Source organism: Macrobrachium rosenbergii, chromosome 55 (genome assembly GCF_040412425.1).
Source record: "Macrobrachium rosenbergii isolate ZJJX-2024 chromosome 55, ASM4041242v1, whole genome shotgun sequence".
NCBI lineage: Eukaryota > Metazoa > Arthropoda > Malacostraca > Decapoda > Palaemonidae > Macrobrachium > Macrobrachium rosenbergii.
Window position 1 is genome coordinate 10322944 of NC_089795.1, and position 27250 is coordinate 10350193.

General features: G+C 44.6%; 1 protein-coding gene across 1 annotated transcript in view; it reads left to right on the top strand.

The window, feature by feature from the left end:
- Positions 1-25730, top strand: part of LOC136835890 (zinc finger protein OZF-like) — a 30857-nt gene extending 5127 nt beyond the window's left edge. Inside the window, exon 2 of the mRNA XM_067099737.1 lies at positions 21122-25730. Coding sequence (XP_066955838.1) covers positions 21764-23125 — 1362 coding nt within the window. The 5' untranslated portion in view covers positions 21122-21763 and the 3' untranslated portion in view covers positions 23126-25730. The remainder of the gene's footprint in view (positions 1-21121) is intronic.
- The last annotated feature ends 1520 nt before the right edge of the window (positions 25731-27250 follow it).

Consider the following 27250-nt stretch of genomic DNA (forward strand, 5'->3'; position numbering starts at 1 on the left):
GATCTCTGTTCGTTCATGTGGGAGCAATCCCCTTCGGAGCAAAGAGAGGCTGCCACCATTAACCCAGACTTCCCTTCATTGCAGTTCCTGCTGAGTCATCTGAAGGCATCCCTTGATCTTACAATGCCTCCAGTGACTGCCACTTCTCTGAGTGACTACGTCGGCTGTCACAATGTCTTCCTTCTCGAGAGCCTCTACGTCAACCATGGTAATGATGCATGCCCCTCCTTTAGTATCACCTGCTGTGGTTGATAAGACATCGCCTCATACCCCTGCAATTAGTGAGCGACAAGCATGCAAGTGATGCTTCACCCCCTGCCAGTGCTTGCCTGAGCATGCGACCAGGGTCCCATATAGGTGCAGCCAACTCACGAGTCCGCACACTTGGAGAAGCATCGGGGAGGTCGCCCCACACAGCCTTCTTCTCGTCTAGAGGCCACGGCCTCACAGAAGACTGGAGCATGTTGGGAGGACAGCCCGAGTTCACACCTGAGATTGTGCGATCGCTCTCCCTGGGTCAGCCCTTGTTTGCGTGAATGAGTCTGCTCACCTGATGATAACTTCCGTGTACGCGTTTGCACCTAGCCAGTTCATCTCCCATCGTCACCGCTCATGACTATCGTTCACAGCTTTCCTCCTCTGCTGGGCCTTCAGCTTCCAACAGGACAGTGAAGAGTACTCAGTCCCTCTCACCTGTCCCCTCAACTTCCTGGGTTATACAGGGAGCCGTGAGGTGGACAGAAGGGTTCGTGACTGGGATGCACCGTCCCAACACAGCCCTACCACAAAGGCTTACAACCCGGTTGTATGCCCAAGTGGTCAAGCAGGGGCCTGGGGGTTCTGTTGTGGTTCTGGTGAGGGTCCTTCCCCTCAGGACCTGGACACTCCCAAGATACAGAGGACTTTCGTAGAGATCGTGAGGCTACTTCGTCAGCACAACGGTCTTGGGAAACAGGCTACAGCCCCGTCCGTGGATCAACCAACTTGCCTCAAAGTTTTCTGGGGACCTAGAAGGAACCCAGGGCTTTGTTGGGCTTGCTGTGGTCTGGTCTTACTGAAGGGGTCTTAGTGCGGTTGAACTCTCTGGTATCTGGGCAGGAGAATTTGCTTCACTCTAGCCGCTCGGCTAAGATGCTTTCTTCTCCTCTACCTTGACAGTAGTGCTGCTACCAGCCCTTAGAGAAGCCATTGCCTACCAAACAGGTTGACCTGGACTTGATTCTTCTGGATCTGGGTCTGTCACTGCAAGAGCTTAGTGCGCAACAGGAAGCAGCGAACCTAGAATCAACCGCCACGGGAACGTTCCAGGCAGTCTCATGGTTGGACCTGTGGCCTCTCACAATGTCCAAGGTCGCTGGCTCCTTGGGTTCCATAACCTCAGAGGAGGAGTCCACCTCAGGAGTCTGTGCCTGTCTGGAGGTGGTAGGGCTATTGCCTACCTGGTCCACTAGATGACAAACCTGTGGGCAAACTTTATACTCAAGAGGATGGACACTGTCCTGACTCAGGTATCCAAGTTCGTGGGTCCAGAGTTGGCTTTGGCTTTGAGGGGTGGACTTTTGCTGGGTTCTGCCTCTCTCTTTCCTTGCGAGTTAGTAGATGCTGCGGTGGACAAGCACCGAGTCGAGACAGTGACCGTCTTGTCCACCAGGCAATGGCATAGACTTAAGGGTCTTTGTGTGCCACTGCGGCCTGACCTTCAAGTTAGGGTGGCACTTCCTCTACGGGCTCTAAGAAGTCCCGGGCTTTGAAGGGTTCTCATGGGAACACCCAGCCTTCTTCTGCCCCTGTGGGAAGGGTGCACAGCTGCTCCCCTTTCAAGCCCCCTTCCAATCAGAGGAAGGGGGCAAGGGTAAGAAGAAGGGGTGACACTAGGGGCAGCGTTCTTATCCACAAGCTGTCGCTGCACAGTGGGACGAAATAGCTATTTTTGGGACAAAAATAATTCCTCACTTAATTTTAGTTGTTTTATTCAAGAAATAGTGAATATTTTGTTAAAATGACTTCTGGATTACCTCCACCAAGGTGGTTATGTTTTGCCTTTATATATATATATATATATGTCTTTGGCTGTCTTTCCAACTGCCTGTATGTCTATTAGTGGCATTATGCATATACAGGCAGTCCCTGGTTTACGACGGGGGTTCCAATTTTACGCTGCGTCGTAAACCGAGAAATCGTTGAAAATCGTCAAAAATCCTAAGAAAACCTTACTTTTAATGCTTTGGGTGTATTGAAAACGATGTAAACTGCATTTTTATTGAGTTTTTCATCAAAAAGGCCTCCAAATTTTGATTATTCTGCCATTTTGGAGCCATATTTCTTCAGTCAGATCGGCAAAACTACCAGCGTGCGTAACCCCGAACATCGCGTCTAACCGGGGAAAAATTCGTGATGAATATATTTGAAAAGCGTAATAACCTCGAAACATCGTAAGCCGGACCTGTCGTGAACCGGGGGACTGCCTGTAGTTATGGGTGGATTTCAGATGGTTTTTTTAAGTGGTCGAAAATGGACAGAGAAATATTTTATAAGCTTATTTCTCTTATATGGTCTCCCTTGTGGTGGGTGAGGGGGGCAATCAGCCCCTGCCCCCCCATTATTTGGCAAGAGACCTTAGATTACGAAGTAGTTCTCTTTCTCCAGCATATGGTAGCAAGACAGAAAAGTTCTTCATTGGAGGTTGGGTAAGGCTCTTGGGTAGCACGCTGTTGGCCCAGCGTCCGACTCTCCGACCGGCCAATGATGAATTAGAGGAATTTATTTCTGGTGATAGAAATTAATTTCTTGTATTGCTAGGTAACCAGTTGGTTCTCAGCCACGCAAAATAAATTTAATCCTTCAGCCAGCCCTAGGAGAGCTGTTAATCAGCTCAGTGGTCTGGTTAAACTAAGATATACTCTTAACTTAAGACAGAAAAATCCTAGGAGAGGCTCCTGTTACATGAACTGCCTGAAAGCCTTGAACATACACAAGTCAAACCTAATGGAACAGCTCAAATGAAGGTTCTATTTCCACAAAATCATGTGTTAACCTCTCCTTACAGAGGCAATTAACCTCTTCAAAAAAGAAATTGTGACCACTTATACGCTGGTTGTACATCAGACACCTGATTCATCAATCAACAAAAGCACAAGCAGTTGTCCTCCTGCCACAGAAAAGGCAGGATAAATCTTAGCTGCCAAAAATACGCCAGAGAGACTGGAGCAAAGACTACCGTGCTCGATGGTAGAAGAGCAGCAGTGATTGTACTGAACTAACTCCTGAGAAGCTTCTACTGAGGGTTAAAAGTTCCTCTTCAATGCCCGCTGACAAAACCACTTGCTCTGGCTCAAAAGGAAGACAGTGATTTGGTTGGAACCCTGTCAGTTCAACCAAATGTTCTGAATTCTGATCGGGAAAATCTCACGATAATGAGAATGTTCCTAAACCACAGGGGAATCGGGAAAAAGGAAACAATAACCAACTGTTTACCGATAGAAACTTCCACAACTGGAAAAGGTCTCGAAATCCCCTAAAAAGAATGTTGAGACTACTAATGGCGACCACTTGCCTACTTAAATGGAAGCCGAAATGATAGCGCATGACGAGCTTCTCTGTAGGCAGGCAGTAGTCGAGCAGGAGATACGTGCACTGGCAAAAGGAGCACATGGTAAGAGTGCAATTGATAGGTGTGCGAGCGAAAAGCACGCAACTGATACGTGTACAGGCAGTAGGGGCAAGGCAATACGAGCACATGCAATAGGCGTACAAGCCACAGGCAAACAAGCAAGGGGTGCACAAGCCATAGGCCCTCAAGCAATAGGCAAAAGCCATAGGTGCACAAGAAATAGCTGCGCAAGCAAAAGCCATACAAGCCATAGACACATTTGATAGGCATACAAGCCAAGGGTGTGCATGCAGTAGGCAAAAGCCGCAGGTGCACAAGCCATAGACGTGCACGCGAGAGGCATACAAACCATAGACGCACACATGATAGGTGCACCAGCCATAGGCACGCAAGCAACAGGTGTACGGGTAAGCGACAGACATGCGTGAGAAAGAATGCAGCAAAATGTGCAAATTTGCACTAGACACATGCTACTGGTGCATCAAAGCTGCGAGGCGCATTATCACCCTGGCCGAAAAAATCCACAATACACGGGAAAGCTGAAGACAGTCTAGGCCTCTTACTAGAACCTAACTAATACTCATACTAGCTTTAAACCGCGAACAGTCCTTGGCTACAGGGGACTGAAGCGAAACTGTGCAAAGCAAAAGTTAACTTTCTCAACAAGGCAGCTTAAACTCGCTTAAATACTACCAGAAAGACAGAACACCACTGCTACCAAGCCAATCCGATACGGTAAAATTAGAGGGAAAAATGTCGGGAGACACCTCTTATTCTTACCCAAGAGATCCTGTCAGAGAAACAATTCTGGCGTTAGAACTGGCACCATGAATCCCGGACCTGGTGCCCTACCAGAGTGAACATAGGAAGGGGACAACAGGCACAGATCTGCACCACTTTCTGACATGTCCAGGATCCCTGTCACTCCAAGCCACCAGGAAGTAAGACAGGACTCCAAGGACAAGGCAAGAAAAAGCTGGGGCATTGATCCTTCCTCCAATGCGGGAAACAGACCGAACTTACCGAGATTCTCGGGAGGGTACCGCAGAAAACACTAATGACAATAACATTAATAATGTCCCGCACAACTTACACGAAGTGAACATAAAAAATGACTCCATCCTATCAAATTTAATGCCCTGAATTGATGTGAAACTCATTTGGAGTAACAGATTGAAGAGAATCAACAGAGGACCTAACCTGTTACTAAATGGGGAAGCAGACAAGACAGGCATCCCTTTACCTAAGTCTTACAAGTAATATCCTCTGTAGTTGTTTCTACAACCTTACAAGCTCTCTCCATTTGCGATTAATTACCGCATTTTGTTCAATTACGATACGTATAGTTGTCCAATTGCAGTAAACCCCCCGTATTTGCGTTCTCACGATTCGCAGACTCGCGTATTCACGGATTTCTGTGGAACATGTCTACCCATTATTCGCAGAAAATTTGCCCATTCGTGGTATTTTTTACTGAGAAATATTCACTAATTACTGTATTTTCATATCATTTTCATGACTAAATGCACTTTTTGTGATAAAACTATTGAAATACTCGCGTATAAGCATTTTTAGAGGGTTTGTCTTGTGTTTAAACTATCAAAATAGGCAGTTGTTCCGACACAATATACAAACCCTCGGTCCTTTACATTAGGAGATACTTTCAGGCGTGAGGCTGAAACGGCCGTTAAACTCTTGAACAAGGTGGTTAGGCAGTAACTACCTCCAGGTAGGCGGGGATACCCCTGCCCGGATGTAAACATTACAGTTTGCTTTTAGTCACAGTCTGTTGCTGACGTATTTTTGTTCTCTCTGCTGACTGTCGTTAGCTCTTGCGGTGGGATCTTTCTGTATTTTTGTTTATATATTGCGTGTGTTTGATATTTGGTAATACAAACCCACGATTTGTGATAACCTTGTGTAAGCCGTCGTTCCCTGCCTGTGTCTGGGGTTTGACGGCCAAGGGCATAGCTGAGTAGCGTAGCCAAGTGGTAATGCTTCTCTCCAGCGGCCCTTTTCGTAATACTGGAGGCGCCCTGTACTTCGGGATTAGTTTGGGACGCTTTTCTTCTTCCCCTACATCCATCGGGACGTAAGATTAGTCCCTTCTTGGGCTTCCGCCCTCCGTGTGTAAGGGCATCACTAATTTCTTCCTTCTTTTGCTGAGTGTTTGTCTCCGCCTGCGCTTAGAGATTTGCGGGCTGAGTGGGAGGTTACGGGCGTCGTCCGATAAGTTCCGCTTCCACGGCGCCCTTGGTGGCCTCCCCTCTGTCCTTTTTCTCTTCCCGTAGGTTCTTCCTTCTCTCTCCTTCGCCTCTTCGCTCGCTCGTCCGGGTGAAGACACGGGGAGGGGAGCGAGCAACCTCGTCTAGAGTAACTCCTAACGCTGCGTAGGGCTGTTCCTTGTAGCGGAGGAGCCTCCTCTACTAATCATATTTGTTTTTTTCTTTCAGGTTGACAGTGAGCATTGCAGAGACAGCAGTAGTTGGCTGATATCATATATCAAGAATATCTTGCATGAAGCAGTCCCGACTTTCATTCAGTGTTGCTTCGGATCGACCACAATACCTGATTAGATGACATATTACCACGCCGGGATCGCTCTGACTCTGTTCCCCGCTGATGGAGTTCGATCGCTGTCATTGCTGGTTTTCATGTATGCTGTTGCAATGCTTCCTGCGTATCTGTGGTCTATCTGCTCCTACTGTTCCCTGTGTTTTGCTCGTGTCAACTCTACGACAGTCTCTGGGCTGCTCTCCTGGTCTCCTGCCGCAGCCGCCCTGATCGCTCCTGTCGATGCTGGTGACTTTCAATGACACTCTGTCTGTTGCATTAGCTCCTGCCTTCCGAACAGCTAACGTAGCTCCTGCATCGAATGTCCTGATCGTGCCCGCTTCTTCTCCTAGTGGTCGTGCCCGGGGCCACTTCCCGTTGTGTTCCTGCCTGCTGCCATCCTGTAGAAGACGTGGGCGTGAAGGGAAGGAAGTCGCCTTGTGGAAGTGACGTTCCTGGCCGTTGCATAGCTCCTGCTCCTCCGAACCTTTGCCGTGGCTCCTGCATCGGCTGTCCTGATCATTCCTGCTGCTCCTGGCGGTCGTCGTGCCCGGTCCGCCTCCGTGCGTTCCTGCTAGCTGCCCCAGAGGTTACGATGTCCGCCATCCTGTAGAAGATGTCGGCGTGAAGATTTAGGAAGTGGTCCTGTTGAGGTGATTTTCCTGGCCGTTGCAGTAGCTCCTGCCCTCCGATCTGCTGCTGTAGCTCCTGCATCGGCTGTCCTGATCATGCTTCTCCTGGTGTCCGTTGTGTTCCTGCCGGACTACCCTGGAGGTTACGATGTTTCGTGTGTCGACCATCCTGTAGAAGATGTGGGAGTGGAGATGAAGGAAGCTGTCCTGTGGAAGTAGCCGCCCATCTTCTTCATCTTATCTTCGATTTCGTCTTCTGCTGCGTCTTCCCTTCCTCTCCCGAGGTCCTGGAGGTCCCGAGAATCGGCAGACCTTCATCGGCCGAAGGAAGGATGCTGCTTCTTCCCAGTCTTAGAGGTTCCGCCTCTCTTCCCGATGGGGGAACCGATTGCTCAGTTTATGTTCCCGTTCGAGTCTTAGAGGTTCCGCCGATCTGCGGGCGCTCGCGCTGAGTGCTCGAGATTCTATGGAATATCGGTATCCCGATCTGGTCTGGAGAGATTTTCCTGGGCCCAGTTCGGGAGCAGTGCGAGAAAGGGGGACGAGGCACCCAGGTGTCTCGGTTCCTCTTCCTGCCAGCACCGCAAGCGCTCCCGAGTGTTTGCCAGTGCTCGGTCGATTCCCAGCCTGGTGTCTCTCGAACCTCTTGGTTCGAACACCAGAAGAAGCAAGGAAGAGATTCACTTTGGGAGTCCTGCGGGACTTCCAAGGGACTGACACTCTTCCGAAGACAAGTTGGCGATTCGCATTTTCCTGTGGGATCTTGCGTTTCGGGTCAGCGAGCACGGCCTCTCGAGGCCATTCCTCGTTGCCAGTCTTGGAAGTCTGCATCTAAGACTGGTTCTGTGCTTGGCTCTTTTAATCTATTAGGTAACAAAGCAGCCGCTCCCGTTTTTCGAAGTCTCGTGGGTAGCTCGAATTCTATGAATCACGGCGCTCTCCTTCGAGAGGCATAGGACGAGAGAAAGTGCCGAGACACCCAGGTGTCTGGTTGCCGAGACACCCAGGTGTCTGGTTGCCGGACGCCCAGGTAGACACCCAGGTGTCTGGTTGCCGAGACACCCAGGTGTCTGGTTGCCGGGGCCCAGCAGACACCCAGGTGTCTGGTTGCCGGGGACGCCCATGTGTCTGGTTGCCGGGACACCCAGGTGTCTGGTTGCCGGGACACCCAGGTGTCTGGTCGCCGGACACCCAGGTGTCGGTGTCCGCGACGCCAGGTGTCTCGATTCTGCCCGCCTGCTGCTTCGGTTGCTCGGGGCTTCGTTTTGTGTCTCGAACTTTAGGGTTCGAGCATGCAAGATAGCAGACACAGAATTCCCCTATGAGCCTTCTTCTCGAGGGCCTTGGCCTGGTTTCGCCTCGAAGGAGTTTAGAGTTCGGGAAACTAGCAATTGTTCACAGCAGACGAGTCTGGCCTGCCCAGTTATGAGTCTGGCTCTGGCTCGGCTCGACTTGGCTTGCCAGACTGGCTCGGCTCGACTCGACATGGCTTGCCAGACTGGCTCGGCTCGACTTGACTCGCTTGCCAGACTGGCTTGGCTCGTTTAGCCTCGCCCCATCTCGCCTGCCTCCCAGTCTGCCGCGATACCGACCAGCTGGATCGCTGCGTTCTCGTGATCAGCTCTGCCGCTCGCCCTACTCGGTTTTTTCCGATTCGGTTCTCGTGTATGCTCGAAAGTGAATTTTTTGCTCTTCCCAGGAAAGCACTTTGCCACGGCATAGGTGCTCTTCTTTCCCCGTGGCAGTAATCTCCTTCGGTTGATTATTGCTCACGGTCCGCCTCTCCTGCTTATCATTCTGGCAGGACAGGTAGGGCTACTCTTTTCTCCTCACCTGTTCTCTTCTCCTTTCGGTTGTTCCGAGAGGAGCGAGACGGACAGAGAGCTCCGACGAAATTTTCTTTCGGAGTTCGGGCTGCCTGGCGTGCTTTGGGTGTCGGTCCCCGATTCTCTCGTATTATAACCAGGTAGCTGAGAAGGGTTTCATGGGATCTGTCAAGGTCTCCTCCAAGGGGAGAAGTACAGGGGTTTCACGATCGGAACAGCGAGGGTCTTCCTCTTCAAGCACGATCGCCCCGTGTTCTCGGGAACTTCGCGCTGATTCGTCAGCGCGAGGATCCCTGGGACAGGACCGCTGCTCCCCAATGAATAACCTTCATCACTTGCAACCCTTTGCAGTTTCCGAGGGGCTGAGAATGTCAGGGACCGCCGCAGTCCTGTCTTCCCGAGAAACGTTCTCGACCTGATGGATTCTTTTCTTCGATGGAGTTAATTCAGGTCGAAACACAAAACTTCCACCCCTGCCTCGGCAGAATATGAATTCTTCTTGCCTCGGAGGGTCTTGCTGACCACAGTCTTTTGGGCAATTCTGGTGCTAAGAAGAAGGACTTTGTCCCACCCGATCTCCAGTTTCGTAAGTCCCGAGTTGGCTCGACCCTTTGGGAACGAACCTTTACTTGGTTCTGCCTTTCTTTCAGAGATTTGCCAGATACCCTGGTAATCAAGGTTCCCACCAGGGAACTGCCTTGTCCTTTGGACAATGGCCAAGAATTTTGGGTCTTAGTCATTTCAACTCGACCTTGGGTTCAAGCCAGCCCACCTCAACTCCTTAGCTAAGAAGTCCTAGGCTTCAGAAGAAGATTGCAACTGCTGATGCCTGGACAAATGATGCTTATCGAGTCTCTGGAGCTGGCAGCAACATTGCCGAGACCTGGGAATGGATTCCTTCAGGAGAAGTATCTATTTCCCTTAGGTCTCGGCAATTCTTTCCATCGCTCTCTCCCACCACCTGCTCCCGATTCGGGAAATGCCAGCCGGCTAGAGCTAATTGTCTCGGTTCCCTGTCATCTTGCAGAAGCTTCCCATGGTCGAAAATGGAAGTCTGCTTCCTTTTCCCGTTCTTTCCTCTTCGAGGTATGAGGAAAGAGTTAGGCTAATGCTTGATTATTAGAACCTTCGAATATGCCTTCATATTTCCTCAAATCTTGTGTCTACTCACAGATTCACAGGTTGAGGAATAGGCGCACACTGGTAAAGACCTTGTCTTGAATTTGTGCGACCGAGATGATTAGTACCTTCCGTCACCGTCCTGGGCTCAGGGCAGCCTTTTGGCCGTCCGAGAATCCAGGATGGGTTTTATGGCACTCACTGGTTTCATTGAACAATAAAACCACAGTAGTGACTTTTGTCGACAAACAGGAGGCAATCGTTTTTTCCCCGTTTTATCTCGACATTTGAAGGTACTCGAGTGTTGTTCTATTGCACACTCGACAGCTCAATTAACCAGATGCATCCCTGGTGGGGATGTATTGGTAGGCAAGCCTGGCCTCGGGTTTGAGTGATCGACAGAACATGCTGCTCACTCTTTTTTCACGAAGACTCATACAGAGACTGCTGGACTGAGAAATCCCTACCGTCCTTCTGTTGCCTCCTGCACACAAGTCAGTAGTGTTTTTCTCGCTCCTCATACCAGACCAGGGGCCGCTCTGTTGAGGCATGCTGTCTTTTGGTGAAAACTCGATATCAACGTTTTTTCCTCCGTATTTGTCCGTTTTCGCTAGGGGTTCACAAACATTGCTCACCCCGAGTTACAGACAAATACTTGAAGACTTCCCCTTCTTCCCGACCTGATTGCCGAGGCATCGAGAAGAATTCCGCTGACCCATCCTCCTGTGCAGCTACACAAGAAGCGGTTCTGAGGCAGTACATCCCTGTGTGTTCAGGACTGGGAGACTTTCCAGCTTTCCTTGCAAGCACAGGCTTTCTCGCTGAGCGGCAACGGATATAGCTGGATATCCCTTGAAGTCCTCTGCAACACTGTCCCAGGACTGGATCCGTCTTCGCTGGTGGTGTCGTTGTCGGAACTTCTTCCCAGGTCAGAGTCACTCGTCAAGTCTGACTTCTCGCCTTCTCCGCCGAGGGCTGCTTCTCTCCCTTTCAGTTTTGAAGAATGTAGGCCCTTGCGACCTAGTCTTCTATCTGAAGTAGCCTTCGCCTCCTTAGTCGAGAGTTAGCTACGGACGAGAAGCTTCTTCAGTCATGCTGTCCCAGGGAATGTTTCCTGGGTGGCATGCGGCTCGCTTAGGTTCCTGTCCGTGCTCTGCACTCGCCCTACGAGTCGCCGGATAGAGATATGCCCTCTTAAGTCCATCTCTCATCTTACCCTGGCTTTGGCGTAGAAGATGGAAGAACAGGGTGGGGATCATCCTTCTCGGATGTCGAGGTGGACTCCAATCCATTGGCATCGACTGTCGGGTTTGAGTCCTTCTTGTTCCCTCCTCCTGGACTTTGTATCGATGATCCAGATCATTCGTTACTCTGTCCTATTGGGAGCTGTGGTACTTTCCGAAAGGTTTGACATTCCTAACCTGGATGTCGTCAACGTTTTCGCCAGTACTGTCTCTCCCAAGGAAGAAGTGTCTAAGGACACATCTTCCTCCTGACTTCGTGAAGCGATCAAGGAGGTACTTGGCAGCTGATGACAACGATACCGTACCTTTCACCCGAGCTCACAAAGTCGATGGCTTGGTCCATCCTCGCATTCCGAAGAATATGTCAGTACCACAGGAGCTGAAGGCGGGTGTGTGGTCCCAACAGACTACCTTCACCTCCTTCTACCTCAGGGATGTTGCACACAAGTCCTGGACACTTTTTCCTTGGGTCCTGTGGTGGCTGCTCAACAAGTTGTGTAGCTTATCCAGCTCCCTTAACGGGACAGGATTGCATCTCGCCTATGTTGTACGGCTGTGATGGGGAGAATGGAGGTTGAGTGACTGGCCTCTCTTCTTTCTCCCCATCCTGGCTCTCTTCCCACGGGCAGGAGCGGGACATGCCGTTACAAGCTGGACCGGGCGATCGAGGCAGATAAGCGCATAACAGGAGCTCCCGTTCTATTTCCGTTCAGGTTAATAGAAGCAACCCCACTCCTTCCTCTTGCAAGGGAGGAAGGAGACCATGACTATGAGACAACCCAATGCTTGTATTTGCCTTATTGTCATCCGGACGTCAAATTCTTCCCAGCCTACTTTGCATGAACTGACGTTTCCTCTTTCATGCAAAGGGACCCAGAAGTCTGACAACTGATCCTGCGTTTCTTACAACCCGATCTTTTGTCAGAGGTAGTTTTTCCCTTCCTCGCTCTCACGACCAGGAAGGGAAGACAAGGTGGTGAACTCCAGTCAGTTCAGAGAGACTTTCTCAGATTCCTCCCTCCAATAAGTGAGTCTCCTAATGTAAAGGACCGAGGGTTTGTATATTGTGTCGGAACAAATAACAATTTTTAAAGTAAATTGTATTTTTCCTAACTATACAAACCCGAGGTCCTTTACAATTATGCCCACCTCATGCCACCCCTCAATCTGTACCTGGGCCGAAAGGCAAACTGGAATGTTTACATCCGGGCAGGCGGGTATCCCCGCCTACCTGGAGGTAGTTACTGCCTAACCACCTTGTTCAAGAGTTTAACGGCCGCTTTCCAGCCTACGCCTGAAAGTATCTCCTAATGTAAAGGACCTCGGGTTTGTATAGTTAGGAAAATACAATTTACTTTAAAAATTGTTATTTCTAAGTGTATTTGGAGGGTTTTCAGTATTCGGGATTTTAGCTATTCGCTGGGAATATGGGGGTTTACTGTATAACCTCTCCCTCAGCAAAAACATATGAGGTTCAATAAAACTGGAATAATGCCTATTACAGCAACTCTTACCTTACAGATTCTTACCGAATAAATATGAAAAAATAAAAGAACAAACCAACAGAAAACCAAGGATAGTCTATGGAATTCCTACCAAAACCAGCAACAGAAGTAGACTCACCAACTAGGAGTGTTTGTACCTATCAGTCCCCTGGTGGGGGGGAAGGAGAGGGATAGAAGATTGATATTCATAAGAAACTGAGTGGTTTCATTTTTATATTCAATCTGTCGAACTACCACTGGCATGGAAGTAAAAGCTCTAAAATGGAGAGGTAACGTTCTTTTTAAAAATGTTTTATGTGACATTATTTATTGCTTTGAGCTAAGAACAGTCACAGAAGCTCCCAAGCAGGTGGGGTAATCCCAGCCCTTTCCCCCCCCCACAAATGTGATTAGTCACCCAACAGTAATCGTGGGGAGAGGAACCACAACGACCTGTTATAACTGCCTATTTCAATACATAGTTCAAACACCAAATACCCTGTATACCTTAAAATGCTTATAACTGCCTATTTTAATAGTTCACTTCCTATTTTAATAGTTCAGACACCAAATATACCTTACACTATCATCCTGGAGCACTTTAATATTTCAAAGTCATCTTACATTACCCTTAAAAATATACGGCTTACAGCCACTTGTGAAAACTACTCAAGTTACCTCTATATTCAGGCACAGCCATTTTCTGGGAGTTTTAGTTTTAGTTTCATATTTTTATGTATATGATACAGTGATTCATATTTCATTAGGAGAGAGAGAGAGAGAAAAAAAAAATACATTTGTACATTAAAAATATTTGTTACCCCCAACTGGGTATAGGGGCCAGTTGGCACCTAAATGTCAGCAGTTGAGAAGATCTCTCTCTCTCTCTCTCTCTCTCTCTCTCTCTCTCTCTCTCTCTCTCTCTCTCTCTCTGAGTTTACTTTGCAAGCCCAACATAATACTAGTTAAATGGGAATAAGCAAAAAAAGGGTTATTAAACCCCCACTTCAAATAAAATAAAAGGAAAACCAAAATCCCTTTCCCATCACCGTCACTAATTATTCCACCTTAAACTCAGTAGTCTGTATCTAAGTTAAGACAGATGTCTGAACAGTCTTTCACTCTGTTTCCCATGATTGTGGCCTTTATCCACAATCCATCTCTCCAACAGAAAACAGAGAGCTTGCGCTAACTGTGTCTCTCGCACTAGGCTACTCTCACCTTAATGCCCCACACTCTCACAAAAGCTCACAGACTTTGCCTCACTTGTCCCTCCCACAAGCACAAATGAACATATGACTTATCGTAGACACTCCTCAAAATCTGGGCTTGTAACCGGATATTTTTTCTAGAACCTTCTGTGCTGATTTTATTTCGCCGCAACACATGATTTGTTTCCATGGGCCTTTGAACCGATTAACATCGCTGAGCCTTCACCAGGACTGCTAGGTTGCACCCACCCGGCGCTGAGTTCGAAAGCTTTCAATTATTCGCTCTTTGCCCTAAACGACCTCTGCACCAAGTAGCACGTAGTCTTGTTCGTAACACATTTAATACACTGGTGACAGTACAATACGTACACAAAGATCCGAGCTGCAAGCCAATCAGTAACTAGGAAAGCTGGTATCCTGCTGCGCGATTAGCTACTTCCAACCCTTCCAGCCAACAGCGTGGCATCATGGTGGGGTAGAGAGAGAGAGAGAGAGAGAGAGAGAGAGAGAGAGAGAGAGAGAGAGAGGATCAGTTTCTTTTATACATATTACGATGATAATAGATCAGTATAATAATACAGTATAAATAGATTCTGTAACTGAATTAACTTTTCATTGATATTTTGCTGTATTTTTTCATTAGCCCTTAAGGGACGGGCTAAATATATATCAAGCACTCCCCCCAACCTTGCAAACTTTAAGGTTGGCCAATTTAAGAATAAAACACATCAGTGGAAAGAGGGAGATATGCAAACGCACATGATGTAAGAAACTAAATTCTGACAAATTTTCCCTACTTTCCACAGGAAGTTGAAAGTGACTATTTAAAACCCGTATTTCTTTTATTTCATTCTGTAAAATTGTAGTTACAGCTCACACAATATCATAACAAATAAGAACTAAAATCAGTAACAAATTCTGAGTATATTTGTTGTGAAATATTTACGAGATTTACCGAGATGGAGAAATGCAGTAACTTTTCGTGAGGCATACATGCTCTTTCTAATATTTCTTTGCTTCTTTGCAAAATTACAATTACAGCTGACATACTGTCATAAACTGACTGAAACCAACAGCAATCCCTGGGTACATTTATGAGCAAATATATAAAAAGGTGTCCTGGAGCTGCAAAGAGGCAGAACATCCCCCTCCGAATTCTCAAGGCACACTGATCGAGGTCTCTCCTGTGCTGAGGTATTATAGTTACCATAAGTCATTTATGGACCATTGAAGTACTATGAACATCTTTCCCGCTAAATTCATTCAAACAGTATTGTGCGTCCATCACCCAAAACCTGTTATACACACTCTTATGAGGATTCCCGTCCATTAAGGGCTAAAGGATATGTACAGAGGGAGAGAGAGAGGTGAACTGGGGTACGTTACAGTGGGAAAACAGCTGTTTTGTGATTCTGAGGGATTTTACTTTAACATTTTATTGATATTTTGCTGTTTACATTAATATTAATATTTGAAAATTAGTAAGTAATTTTTTTATCACAAAAAAATGTATTTACGTAGTCATGAAAATAAGAAGAGACTACAGTAAGCATCGTCACTCGCCATATCGCGGTTCACTCATCACGGTCTCACTTTATCACAGATTTTTTTTAATATACCTAAATTTATACCGCGGATTTTTCGCTATATTGCAGGATTTTGTCAGTATTTGTTATTTTTGTTTTTGTGGTAAAATAGCATTTTCTAGCCTAAAATTTTTATTTTCATGACTTGATACACTCTGATAAAAAAATGGTTTACGAATTTTCAAATATTAATATTAATGTAAACAGCAAAAAAATGTATAAAATGCTAAATTAAAATCCAACAAAATCATGAAACAGCTTACCAATTGTATAAACTCTCTCTCTCTCTCTCTCTCTCTCTCTCTCTCTCTCTCTCTCTCTCTCTCTCTTTTAATGAAAAACAGCAAAATTTCAATGAAATGTCAGAGTCTAGCACTTACTAGTTTTAGGTATTGCTGCAATACTTGACTAACTAAAGCTTCATATGATTCGCATACCTTGTGCACTGCTTATATGGGACAGGTGTGTTCAACTGATTTGACGAGCGAGGAGTGTAAGGGATGGGACGACAAAAAATGGGAAACTTAAGCAACTCGTCTAAATTAGAGAGAGACCGTAAGAGGAAAGCGTCTTCTACAGCCGAAGTAAAACATTAGCTAGCCAGAGTTCTATTCAGACACCTAGTAATGTTGATGAACCTGTTGTTTTTTCTCCTGCTAAATTAACTTCTCCCATTCCCAGCCCTCCTCCAGTTCCACCCACTCCGTCTCTGGGCACTCTGGTGTTGACGAATGACAGTACCCTCATCACCACAGTAGTAGCATTCCAATTTGTCTACTTCATCGGGTGATCAAAAGGGTCATGATCACCCAGAATCACAGGATGACCCTGGTGGCTCCCAAGCCAGCCACGTGCCGAGTGGTATCCAGATTGCTAGCTATTCTGCAGCAGGTAGCGGACTTCCTCATCCCTCCTCGCTGAGAGAGGCTTCGTTCTATCCCAGCCTTGTATAGATATAGAAGATGGTTGAACATCTCATATGTTCAACTGCCGACGCCAAGTCCTTCTCTTGAAGGGCATCGATCTCCATTCCTCGTGAGAGATCTACATGCTGATGAGAAGCTTCAAACAGTCTTGACCTCCCTTGCAAGTCATTGGACAGGGATCTGACCTCAAGATTGTGTTCCTGCTTCCTTCCTTCCTTTGCTCTCAATGACCAGGAAGAGAGGGCATTGACAAGAGAGTTGGCGAGCCACATGGCCTTCGATGCTAGCACTTGTGGAGTAGGGATCTATCACGCTCAAATTTGTCCCGAAATTCGTAGCAGTCTCAGAATCCTTCAGTCCCTGATACCAGATTCGAGTCACTTTCAGCCCCCCTCCCTAAAGGACCAGGTTGGTAGTGATCGGGGATGACTCTTTGTTAGTACTGGCCCAACCAAGAAAGAAGTGTTCAAGAAAACAATTCCTCTTTGGCTTCTTGAGAGAATTTAACGAACGTACTCTACGTCTGACAAAGTAGACAGGAGTACGTTCCAAGCAGACCTCACAAGCTTAGGGACATCCCCTCGCATTCAGGAAGAACGTATCGGCTCCACAGGTATTGAGGGCGGGAGTGTGGTCACAAAAAACCACATTCACGCCCTACGTTCAGAACGTTGCCCATGGGTCCGTTGAAAATTTTTCCTTGTGTCCTGTGGTGGCCATTAAACAAGTCGTGTAGCTCTTCCAGCTCCCTTGGAGGGACAGGTAGCATCTCGCCTAAGTGTTCTGCTGCAAAGCGAGATTGTGAGTAACTGACTCCTTCCTCTGCTTTACTTGACCAGGAAGGAGGCCCTGGTGAGTCGACCAACCAGTCAGTTCAGAGATTTACTCAGAATCCTCCCACCAAGAAGTAAGTTTCCATATGTCAAGACCCAAGGTCAGGGTTGCCAGATGTGAACCTAGCTAGGAAGCCAAACAGCAATAGAAAAAAAGCCAAAAAAAAGCCAAATTTTTTTTACATAATTATGATTCTAGCCAAATACTTACATTACAAAGAAAGCTCAAATCCTCTGCGGAAGTGTCGTTTACATCAGAAGTGGAATCCTTAGCATAAACTTTCTCAGAGATAAAATCCTTTATCATTCTTGGAGACACCACGAAGTCTTTGCAACATTTGTTTGTGAGCAGTAGCTCTGCTCTTATTCTAACAATAGCATCGAGAAGTTTTAGCTGCATTCGGTTTCTGGCTTTTGTTTTTACAGATGTTACAAGCGAGAATATTCTCTCGACTATAGCGTTACTCACTGGAGTTACTAAACATGTAAGGGCAATAGTGGCTAGTTCTTTAAAAGCTTGATGCTGAAGTACACCAATCCAAAATTGTTCAGAGTCTGCAGGGATTCCATGCTTTTTAAATGCAGCCTCTTCTTTCCAATCAATAAAGGGCAATTTTCTATATTGATCTTCAATTACATTGATATTGCTTTCAGCAATGTGTATGAATGATAATTCCGAAAATGCTGGTCTTGACGCTTGATTCAAAACTACCATGGGGTTTAGTTTTGCCAGATCTCTAAAAATATCACTTGTCGAGGGAAGCTTACTCTTTACTTGACTAAGGGCTTCTTGTAACATAGCCAGACATCTTTCTTTGACATCCCTTATTTCTTTTAAAGTTTCATTTGTATTTTTCCTTTGTTGGAAGTTGCTACATTCTCTTAAGAATTTTATGCCAAAATCAGCTTTATCAATATGTTTTTTTTTTTTTTTTTTGTCCATTAATATCATACAGTCTGTTGTGAAGGCTTTTGTGATGCAAGAATAATTCCTGGTGTAGTTCATGGGGATCGGCTTTGGTTCTGAAAAACAGCTGTTCAGTCTTGCAAATTCTTGTACTAATGGTGTTGCAAATTCAAAAAAACAAGTAATTCTCATGATCAGACAGCATGTCTCTAATCATTTTAGCTTTGTATTTTACATCCAGCTTTAATTTGTCTAGTTCCGTGACAGTGAAATAAGCCTTAAGCTCCTCCCAATTCATTAGTATATTGAACATTACCTTTCCACGCACAAGCCAACGAGTAGAAGAAAGTTTCTCAAAGGGGAGAGGAGCAGTTCGTGTTTGTTCAAATTCTGTAACTGTATTCATTACTTTGAATAACTCCTTATATCTCTCTCTTCTAATTTCACTGTGATTGAACCACTGAGGGATTTCAGATAGCAGAAAACCTATATTTGATGGCAGCTTTGAAACTGCATTTTGAATGCATAATGCCAAAGAATGACAGATACATCTGAGCTGTACACAAAATGGAGAAACTTGTTTTAGCCTAGACCATACAGAATTATTACAGCCAATCATGTTTGCAGCACCGTCTGATGCAAATCCGATGCAGTTTGAAAGAGTTTGGCCACATTTGTTAATTTCTTCATCAATCAAATTAAAATATTCTCTCCAGTTGCCTCATGCACTGGAAGTAACCCCAGAAATCCAGTAGAAATTTCCTGCCTCTGATCACTCAAATAACGAACTAAAATGCACAAGTGTTTCTGAGTGGAAATGTCAGTAGATTCATCAATGATGATTGCATACTTTTTGTTTTGAAGATCTTCAATAAGCTCAGCTTTTAATGCGTAGCGAAACTACATTCTTTATTATACAAGAACATTTAGTCCTCTGTAACCTTACGTGTTCCAATGTACTACCTTTTCCATGCACTCTCATTATCTCACTTAAATGGTCAATTGTACGTATTGCACAATGGCAAGTCATACTCACAGCAATGTGAAGTTCTGCAGTTTTGATTTTGTCATTGCTTTGAATTGGGGTACGTACCACACTGAGGCGAGTTTGGCCTTTAAATGGGATTTTCTTACGATGCTTCTCTGATTTCTCATGATTTGCGAGGTTGCTCATTCTTGGAGCAATATTGCAATGACAAATCTTACAGTAGGCTGAGTCTGATCCATCATCTGATTTTTTTACCCAAACAAAAGTGTCTTCCCATTTACTGTTATATTTACGACTACTGTCATAAGATGGCTTCCACTTAGGTGACATAGTTCCAAATAGGTGTCACAAATTTACACAAACGAAGTATGTATATATATCACTTAATAGCACTAAACGACCATGAAACTAAGGTGTGTGGACAACGGCAAATGACTAACTGATATACCTTTGAATCCTGGACTTTCTGGTGGTGCGGCGAGATTACACGCCCCAGACGGTCAGGCTTCGGTTTGAACACGTATAAAAGTCATACACGTATGCTGTGTAATATTTATAGCAATAAGCTGGGCGGAGACTGAGACCAGTACCTTTAAATACAGTAATGTTGAGGATTTGTTTTGTACCTTATATTTTCTTCCAATTCATGTTTTATTGTGTATTTATGAAAATGATTTTGTAAACTAAATGATATTGTAAACTAAATCTAAGTGAAATAAAAGCCAAAAAAGCCAGATAGATATAGCAAAGCCAATCAACTTGAAAAAAAGCCAAGAAAAAGCCAAAAGAGCCAAACTGATATTACAAAGCCAACCACCTTGAAAAGAAGCCAAATTTCTGAGATTTGGCTTAAAAAAAGCCAATCTGGCAACCCTGCCCAAGGTTTGTATACTTGTAGGAACAAACTACAAATTTTTTAAGTAATTTGTATTTTTTCCTAATATACAAGCCTGAACACCAAAAGTCTTTTTACACTATTCATTTTTATTTGTGTGTGTCTACATTTATGTAGATTTTGGTGTGGTAAATGTGGATACTGCCTAGTCGCAAAGAATGCATATGCAGATACAAGCACAGTAAACGCCCCATATTCGCGGTCTCACTGTTCATGGACTTCTCTGCGGAACGTATATACTGTACACATTATTCGCGGAAAATTAGCCCATTCGCGGTATTTTTCACTGAGAAATATTCACTGATTACTATATTTTCATATCATTTTCATGACTAAACGCACTTTTTGTAATAAAACTATTAAAATACTCCAGTATAAGCATTTTTAGAGTTTTTTTTTTTTGTGTTTATCAAAATAGGCAGTACTAAGTGTTTTTAGAGGGGTTTTAAGTATTCACGGGGCGGAGGGGGTGCGGTACGCATCCCCATGAATACGGGGAGTTTACTGTACAGTAACAGACGAAATATTGTAATACGAAATTTTCAGGTATACAAACCAAAACATATATCATATCTCCCATCTCAACCAGCCCTCTTTGTTCATCAGGCCAAAAGAAGAAGTGCTTGGTGATGGCATGTGAGTTGAGGGGAATTCCCTTACTCGCTCTTCTTAACCACCAGTTAACCCTTTTCCAACTTGCACCGAAAAATACTCCCTCACGAAAGGCTCTGGTTCGTATGGCTCTGAATAGAATTTGTCATATTTGAGGAATGTAGCAGCACCTACCTTCCAAGACTGTCATCAATGTTGGTGGTCTTAATAGCTACTCGTGTATTGTGTCTACGGTAACAATCAGTGAAACTCATTTGGAAACTTTCATCTCTCTTGCAGTTACTCAATTCACCGGTACTATTTTTCCTTATTGTCTACTGCATCTGTGGATAATATGATGTTATGTTACCCCACAAAATTCTTATACTGCTCTCTTGCATTTTCTATTCTTGGCCTGTGATTTGTTAATAAGGATGTGCTCATAAGTAATACCGTAATGTTAAGCTAAGAAGTTTACAGGTGTGCGAGGGCGAGAGGCAATATTAACTGATAAATCTATTGTTGCCTCAGGAATGTTCTGATGCTGTGTGTGGACAACATTTGGTTAGATTGTATTAATATTTGTACACTGTCAAATGCACTCCTCCTTAATTGGCATGGGACCTTTATAGGAACCTGAATTAAATTTGATTTGTTGTTTTGCTTCAGTTCTGGCATTACGTTTCCTAACTCTCTGTTGCTCTCTTTGATTTCAGGTTCTCCCTCAGAAGAACCTTCCTTCCTTCGTCAGTTTTGAGCTGCATCAAGGTTCTGGGAAGGCATGTGCGTTTCATGGTTCTAGATGTAACATTACCAACAGTGAATTATATTAGTCCTACTTAAAAATTTACAACAGTAACAAAATCTGTTCTGAACATTGGATTCATACATCAGCAATGAATTCTGGCTGTAGTCCTTCAAGATATTGTACTTAATTTATAACAGATTTACTGGATAATCATTTGTAAACAATTTTGTGTTAAGAGTTGTCAGTTGAACACATTGTCATTGCAGAACAGTGTTATGTATCATTCTTGCATGTCATTATGTATTCACTGAAAATATAAAGTTGATGTATTTTCAAGTGGTTCTGTCTGCATGAAGAAGTGTTTAAAACAGTGATACAGGACACATTTGGTATTACAACCTCTCTGAAACTCACAAGCAGAATCTTGAATAATGCTGCTCACCAAGAAATGACAAAAATCGTTGTGGCACCTGAGCTGGAAGTGGATGCTGGTGCTTTGCAAAGCAAGTAGCCTGCACAAGGTCCAAGGATATGAAGTGATGAGCTTGGATTTCAACCTGTAGCATATTGGGGAAAAGATGATGTGAACATTGAAGGACAAAAGGCTAAAATGAATCCAGAACGTTCTTTAGAATTACCTTTGAAAAGTGAAACTGAAGGTGCATTATCACACCCTTCCATAAATCAAGAAATCAGCAACATGGCTGCCTTTGGTGAAACCAGTGACGGAAACTTTTTGTCTCTGGATCCATTGATGGATATCAAGGCAGAGCCAGAAGTATTCTTTGAGTCTAATGTAAGTGATGAATATTCATGTAAAATGAATTCAATACTGATTGAAAAAGATTCACCAACTGTAGCATATTGGGAAAAAAATGTTTTGAATGTTGAACGACACATGCCACGAATTAATCCAAAACATTCTTTAGAATTTCCTTTGAAAAGTGAAACTGAAGATGCATTATCACACCCTTCCATAAATCAAGAGAACAGCAACGTGGCTGCCTTTAGTGAAACTAGTACCAGTGACTTTTTGTCTCTGGATCCATTGATGGACATCAAAATAGAGCCAGAGGAATTCTGTGAGTCTCATGAAGATGATGAATATTCATATGAAGTGAATTCAGTAGTGAATGAAAAAGATCCACCAACTTGCAAAAAGGAAGTAAAACAAGAAAAAAGGAATAGTCAGAATAGAGAGAAGCCTTTCAGATCCACTGACTGTGAGAAAGCACTTTACAAGAAAAGTAATCTTACAAGTCATTTCACAAATCCTACCAGAGAGAAGCCATTCGTATGCAAGGAATGTGGGAAAGCATTGTCCAGGAAACATCACCTTACATATCATATGAGAATTCACACTGGAGAGAAACCGTTCATTTGCAAGGAATGTGGGAAAGCATTTTCCAAGAAACCAGATCTTACAGTTCATATGAGAACACATACTGGAGAGAAGCCATTCATGTGCAAGGAATGTGGGAAAGCATTTTCCCAGAAAGGATATCTTACAGTTCATATGAAAATTCATACTGGAGAGAAGCCATTCATGTGCAAGGAATGTGGGAAAGCATTTTACCATAAAGGATATCTTACAGTTCACATGAAAATTCATACTGGAGAGAAGCCATTCTTGTGCAAAGAATGTGGGAAAGCATTTTCCAAGAAACCAGATCTTACAGTTCATATGAGAACACATACTGGAGAGAAGCCATTCATGTGCAAGGAATGTGGGAAAGCATTTTCCAGGAAACAAAATCTTACAGTTCATATGAGAATTCACACTGGAGAGAAACCATTCATGTGCAAGGAATGTGGGAAAGCATTTTCCTGGAAATATATTCTTATGGACCATATGAGAATCCATACTGGAGAGAAGCCAATCTTGTGCAAAGAACGTGGGAAAGCATTTTCCCAGAAAGGATCTCTTACAGTTCATATGAGAATTCATACTGGAAAGAAGCCATTCATGTGAAAAGAATGTGGGAAAGCATATTCCAGGAAACATCTTATAATTCATATGAGAATTCATACTGGAAAGTAGCCTTTCGTACAAGTAACGTACCAAGTAATCACATAGCTATAGTTTCCAGTCGCGCAGCAGCCTAAATTTAAAAAATAATCGCGGAGGCACTTCAGTTGTTTTTGTGTTGGTGACTCGCCCCACCCACTATTGGCTAACAATAGGAACAACAAAACAGAAGAGCTCAGTTCGTTTCTGCTGGCCTTCGACTTAACATTGGACGTTTGCAGCAGCTCTTTTTTATTATTATTATTATTATTTCATTGGTATTTTGGGTTAAATCTTCCAGGATTTGGTGAAGTATTCTGGCAGTTGTGTAGCCTTCAATTGTTAGCTTTAGCTTAGGTTTTTTATAACCTGTTTTTTGTCAGTTGTCTTCTGACTCAGAGAATTCTAGTCCTGACAAGAGGCGCCAATGGCGCTTTCTAGGCAAGTCTCGACCTTTGAAGAGACGTACGGACGACATGGTCAGCTCTTCGCCACTGCATTGTAAGTGGTTTAAGGAACCACCTCACAGCCCTCGGCTGTCCTGCAGTGCTTGCCGCAGCCCGGAGTATTTTTCGCCCAAGCGTTCGGTTGCAAAGCACCTGCATTCAGCTCCCAAGCTCCTGTTCCAGCTTCAGAGTGCCCACCGCCAGCTCTCAGGCATACGGCACCAGTTGACAAACACCTGACACCAGCCGAACGCCCAGCCCACTTTCTGCCAGCTTCAAGTTTTGCGCCTGCGGTAGGACGCCCGTCCTTTGTACCCATCAAGCAGCAGTTGGCTGACATTTTCGGTCTCCAAAAAGCTCCTGTTATGACCAAGTCCTCTAAGAACTTGTCCTTTTCCCTGGTTTCTTCTATTGAAGAGGATTTAGTTCAAGAGCCTGCCCCTTCAGCTTATACATCTCTTCCGAGATACTTCCTGGCGACTTCCTTCGTCCTTTGAGCCAGCTGCCCCAGTCTTGCCTGCCTCGACTTTCCTGATGAGAAACCAAGCTGCTGTCAGTGCTTGGCTTCCCAAGATGGTTCTCTCCTCCTCTTCGAGGAAAGCTCTTAAAGAGGTTGGTGATTAGCTCCCTGCAAAGAGAGAGCAGGGTAAGACCACCTTCGCTTTTCCCCTTCGAGGTCAACATGCAGGAGACACCTGTTGTATGTTACCAGAGAAGCTCCTTCTTTGGGAGGTGGTGCCTCCTCCCAGGGAAGCTTCTCGGGCCTCAGTGACTTGGCACGCCGCCCGGCCTTCTCATCGGCAAAAGTGATGAACGCGTCGACGGAATTGGATCACCTTGTTAAGAATATTTTTAGTTTTTGAGGTGTTCAGTTTTCTCGATTGGACAGTTGGAGCCCTCACCAAGAAGACTGAGGACAGTACAGAATTGACAGGAGACTTCGATGCAGACTGGCTTGGCGTACTGTCCTACGCGGACAAAGCCATCAGAGACGGCTTGCTAGAACCTGTGGCTCTTTTCTCTCTGGGGGTTCTCAAGAAGAGAGAATTGTGGTGCCCCTTCATCGTTTGGGGCCAAGTCAAGTTTCACCGCTTCAGCAACAGCCCTTTCGTGGGAGTAGACAGAACTTTCTCCCAAGCCCCACTCCAAGGTATATTTCTCAACCAGGTCAATCAAGAGGACTTCTACCAGACCTTCGTTTAAGAAATGAAACATCAGTCCTTCGTGCACCAGTATGAGCCAGAATTCTTTTTAGGGAGAGGTGGAGTGAGAGGAGTGGATCCTTGGATACTCCATACCATTCAAGGAGTATCCTCCACTAGTAACCATGCCAATCGCATTGACGGCCTACTTGAAAGGCTCCAGAGGTAGGCAACCTGTTAGGAACAATCGTTTGCCGATTGTTCCCTTAGTGGGTTGTTGCCTCCTTTTTGTGTTTGTTTTTCTTGCTGGCGAGCTGACGTCTGGTGAATGGCGTCAGTCTTCGTCAGTCAGGTTCGTAGCAGCAACGAGCCAGGTTCTGGAGGGCAGAACGACCGATGGTCGAGGGCAGCAGCGAGTCAGCTGGGGCAGCAGCAGCAGGTATCCGTACCTGCGAGTCAGGTTTTGGCAGCAGAGCAGCGGAGAGTTTCTTAAGGACGAGACGGTTGCCGTGTCGGCTCTGTCTTAGTTGTCCTGCAGTGTTCCTGTCAAGCAGCTTGGGGCTGCTTCGACGGCTCTATTGAGTTCGTCTGCTAATACCGTTTCCTTGTGCTGCTTGATTTTGTATTTATTACTTGTTATTTTTGCTGCTCTTTTCGGTATTCCGCCTTGGTATTATAGTATTTATACTGCTTGAGTGTTGTTAATGTTACTTGATTATTAATTATGTTGTAAGCTGCCCTACCATATTATTTATGCTACTTGGTTATTTTTAATGGCAGTTGAACTGCCCATGCCTATGTTGGTAATTTTTTTCATGTTCATTTATGTACTGACTCCTATTTTATTTTTATTTGGTTTTGATTGTTACTGTATTTCTTAGTAATGTTCATTTAATTGTTTACTTTAAATTAAACTGAACCTGACTCACTGTAAATATGTACTATAAATAACTTACTGTAAATAAATAAATTTTAAGGTAACTTTTTTGTATTAGTTCCCGTCTTTGTTTGTCACCTCTCGTCAGTCATTTCAGCCCAACTGCTTGTTTCAGTAAAGAACCTGTCGATCTCGAGGGGCGAGATCTTAATACAACCCTTTCAGAGGGAGTTTCATCCCTCCTTCAGAAGAAAGCCATAAGGGAGGTTAAAGGATTGCTCCATGAAAGGCTTTTACAACCTTCTTTTCGTAGTCCCCAAGTCATCAGGGGGTTGGATACCCGTCCTCAGTGTCAGCACTCTGAACTTCTTCATCGAGAAGATGAAGTTCAACATGGAGATGAAGTAGTCGGTACCTTGGAGGGATAATAGCTTATGGAGATGCCCTGACCCAGATTAAGCGAAGCCGAAAAAAACCCACGCTTACCAGTCAAAACGACAGTTCTCGATTCCCAGGTTAATCTCCGCCACTGTACTGGAATTGGGAGTCAGTTCTAATCAGACGTTTGTTTAGAGAAGGTCACCACTGTTTTGCTTTTCGTGATTGCTGGTCCCTTCCTGAGCTGCTTATGGATGTACACAAAAATTCAACAAGACTTCAAATCCCTCTATTACATTTCATCAGGCAGTAGCACAGTTTTCCGAAAGATGAGGCCATGAGAAATGAATGGGTCTATGGTTTAAAACGTAAAAACTTTACTCCAACGAAGTTTTCACGTTTAGAGAAGAGGGCTTGTATTGGACGGCACTGAAAGTTTGTTTTGCACAGTGAAGTCATACCAAATGTATCTGAAGCTTTTGCTGAACATTTGCAGCCAAAAACTACAGAAAAAAGGAAACCGCCAAAACAATGCCAGGAAGCTGATGTTTCCACGTCTGAATGCCCAGCACAAAATTAGCAAAGTGAAGTTCAGACTCTAGAGCAGGAAATCATACGTACTGAAAAGAAGTTGTGTGTTTCAAGAAAGAAAGTAAAACTATTGCAACAGACCAAATGTCATCTTATAAAGAAAAAGTGATTTGAATAATGTTATATGTGAGCTGAAGCGGAAATCGTTTGTAAGGCACGAAAGTTTGGCTGTTCTAGAGAACTGTGCTACAGGTGTTGCAGACGTTTTGAAAAGACAAGGTGCAAAACATATCGAACATCCGCTACAAAACTAATATTCACCAGCGCTGCGAAGTTTTGCTCTAATGCTTGACTTTCATTCGCCAAACATGTATCGTTATGTAAGGAAGTTTTTTGACACTTGTTCCCAACATCCCAGAACTATTGCAAAATGGTATCGGCAGGTGGAGGGGAAACGAGGGTTTACTAATTATTCGTTTTCAGCTTTGAAAATGAAAGCCGAAGCTGCAGCGAAAATGGGTAAAAGCCCTATATGCTATTTAAACCATATTCTGGAGTATGTGGTCGATTCATATATGGGCATTTTTTATGTTATTGTTCTTGAAATTGAAAATGAATAATGTAACAGTGTCGGAAAAGGTTTAAATATTTTACCTGAAAGTTAACAGAAAGAAAAAATGTATAAAAGAGACAGTTAATAATTGACAATAACACT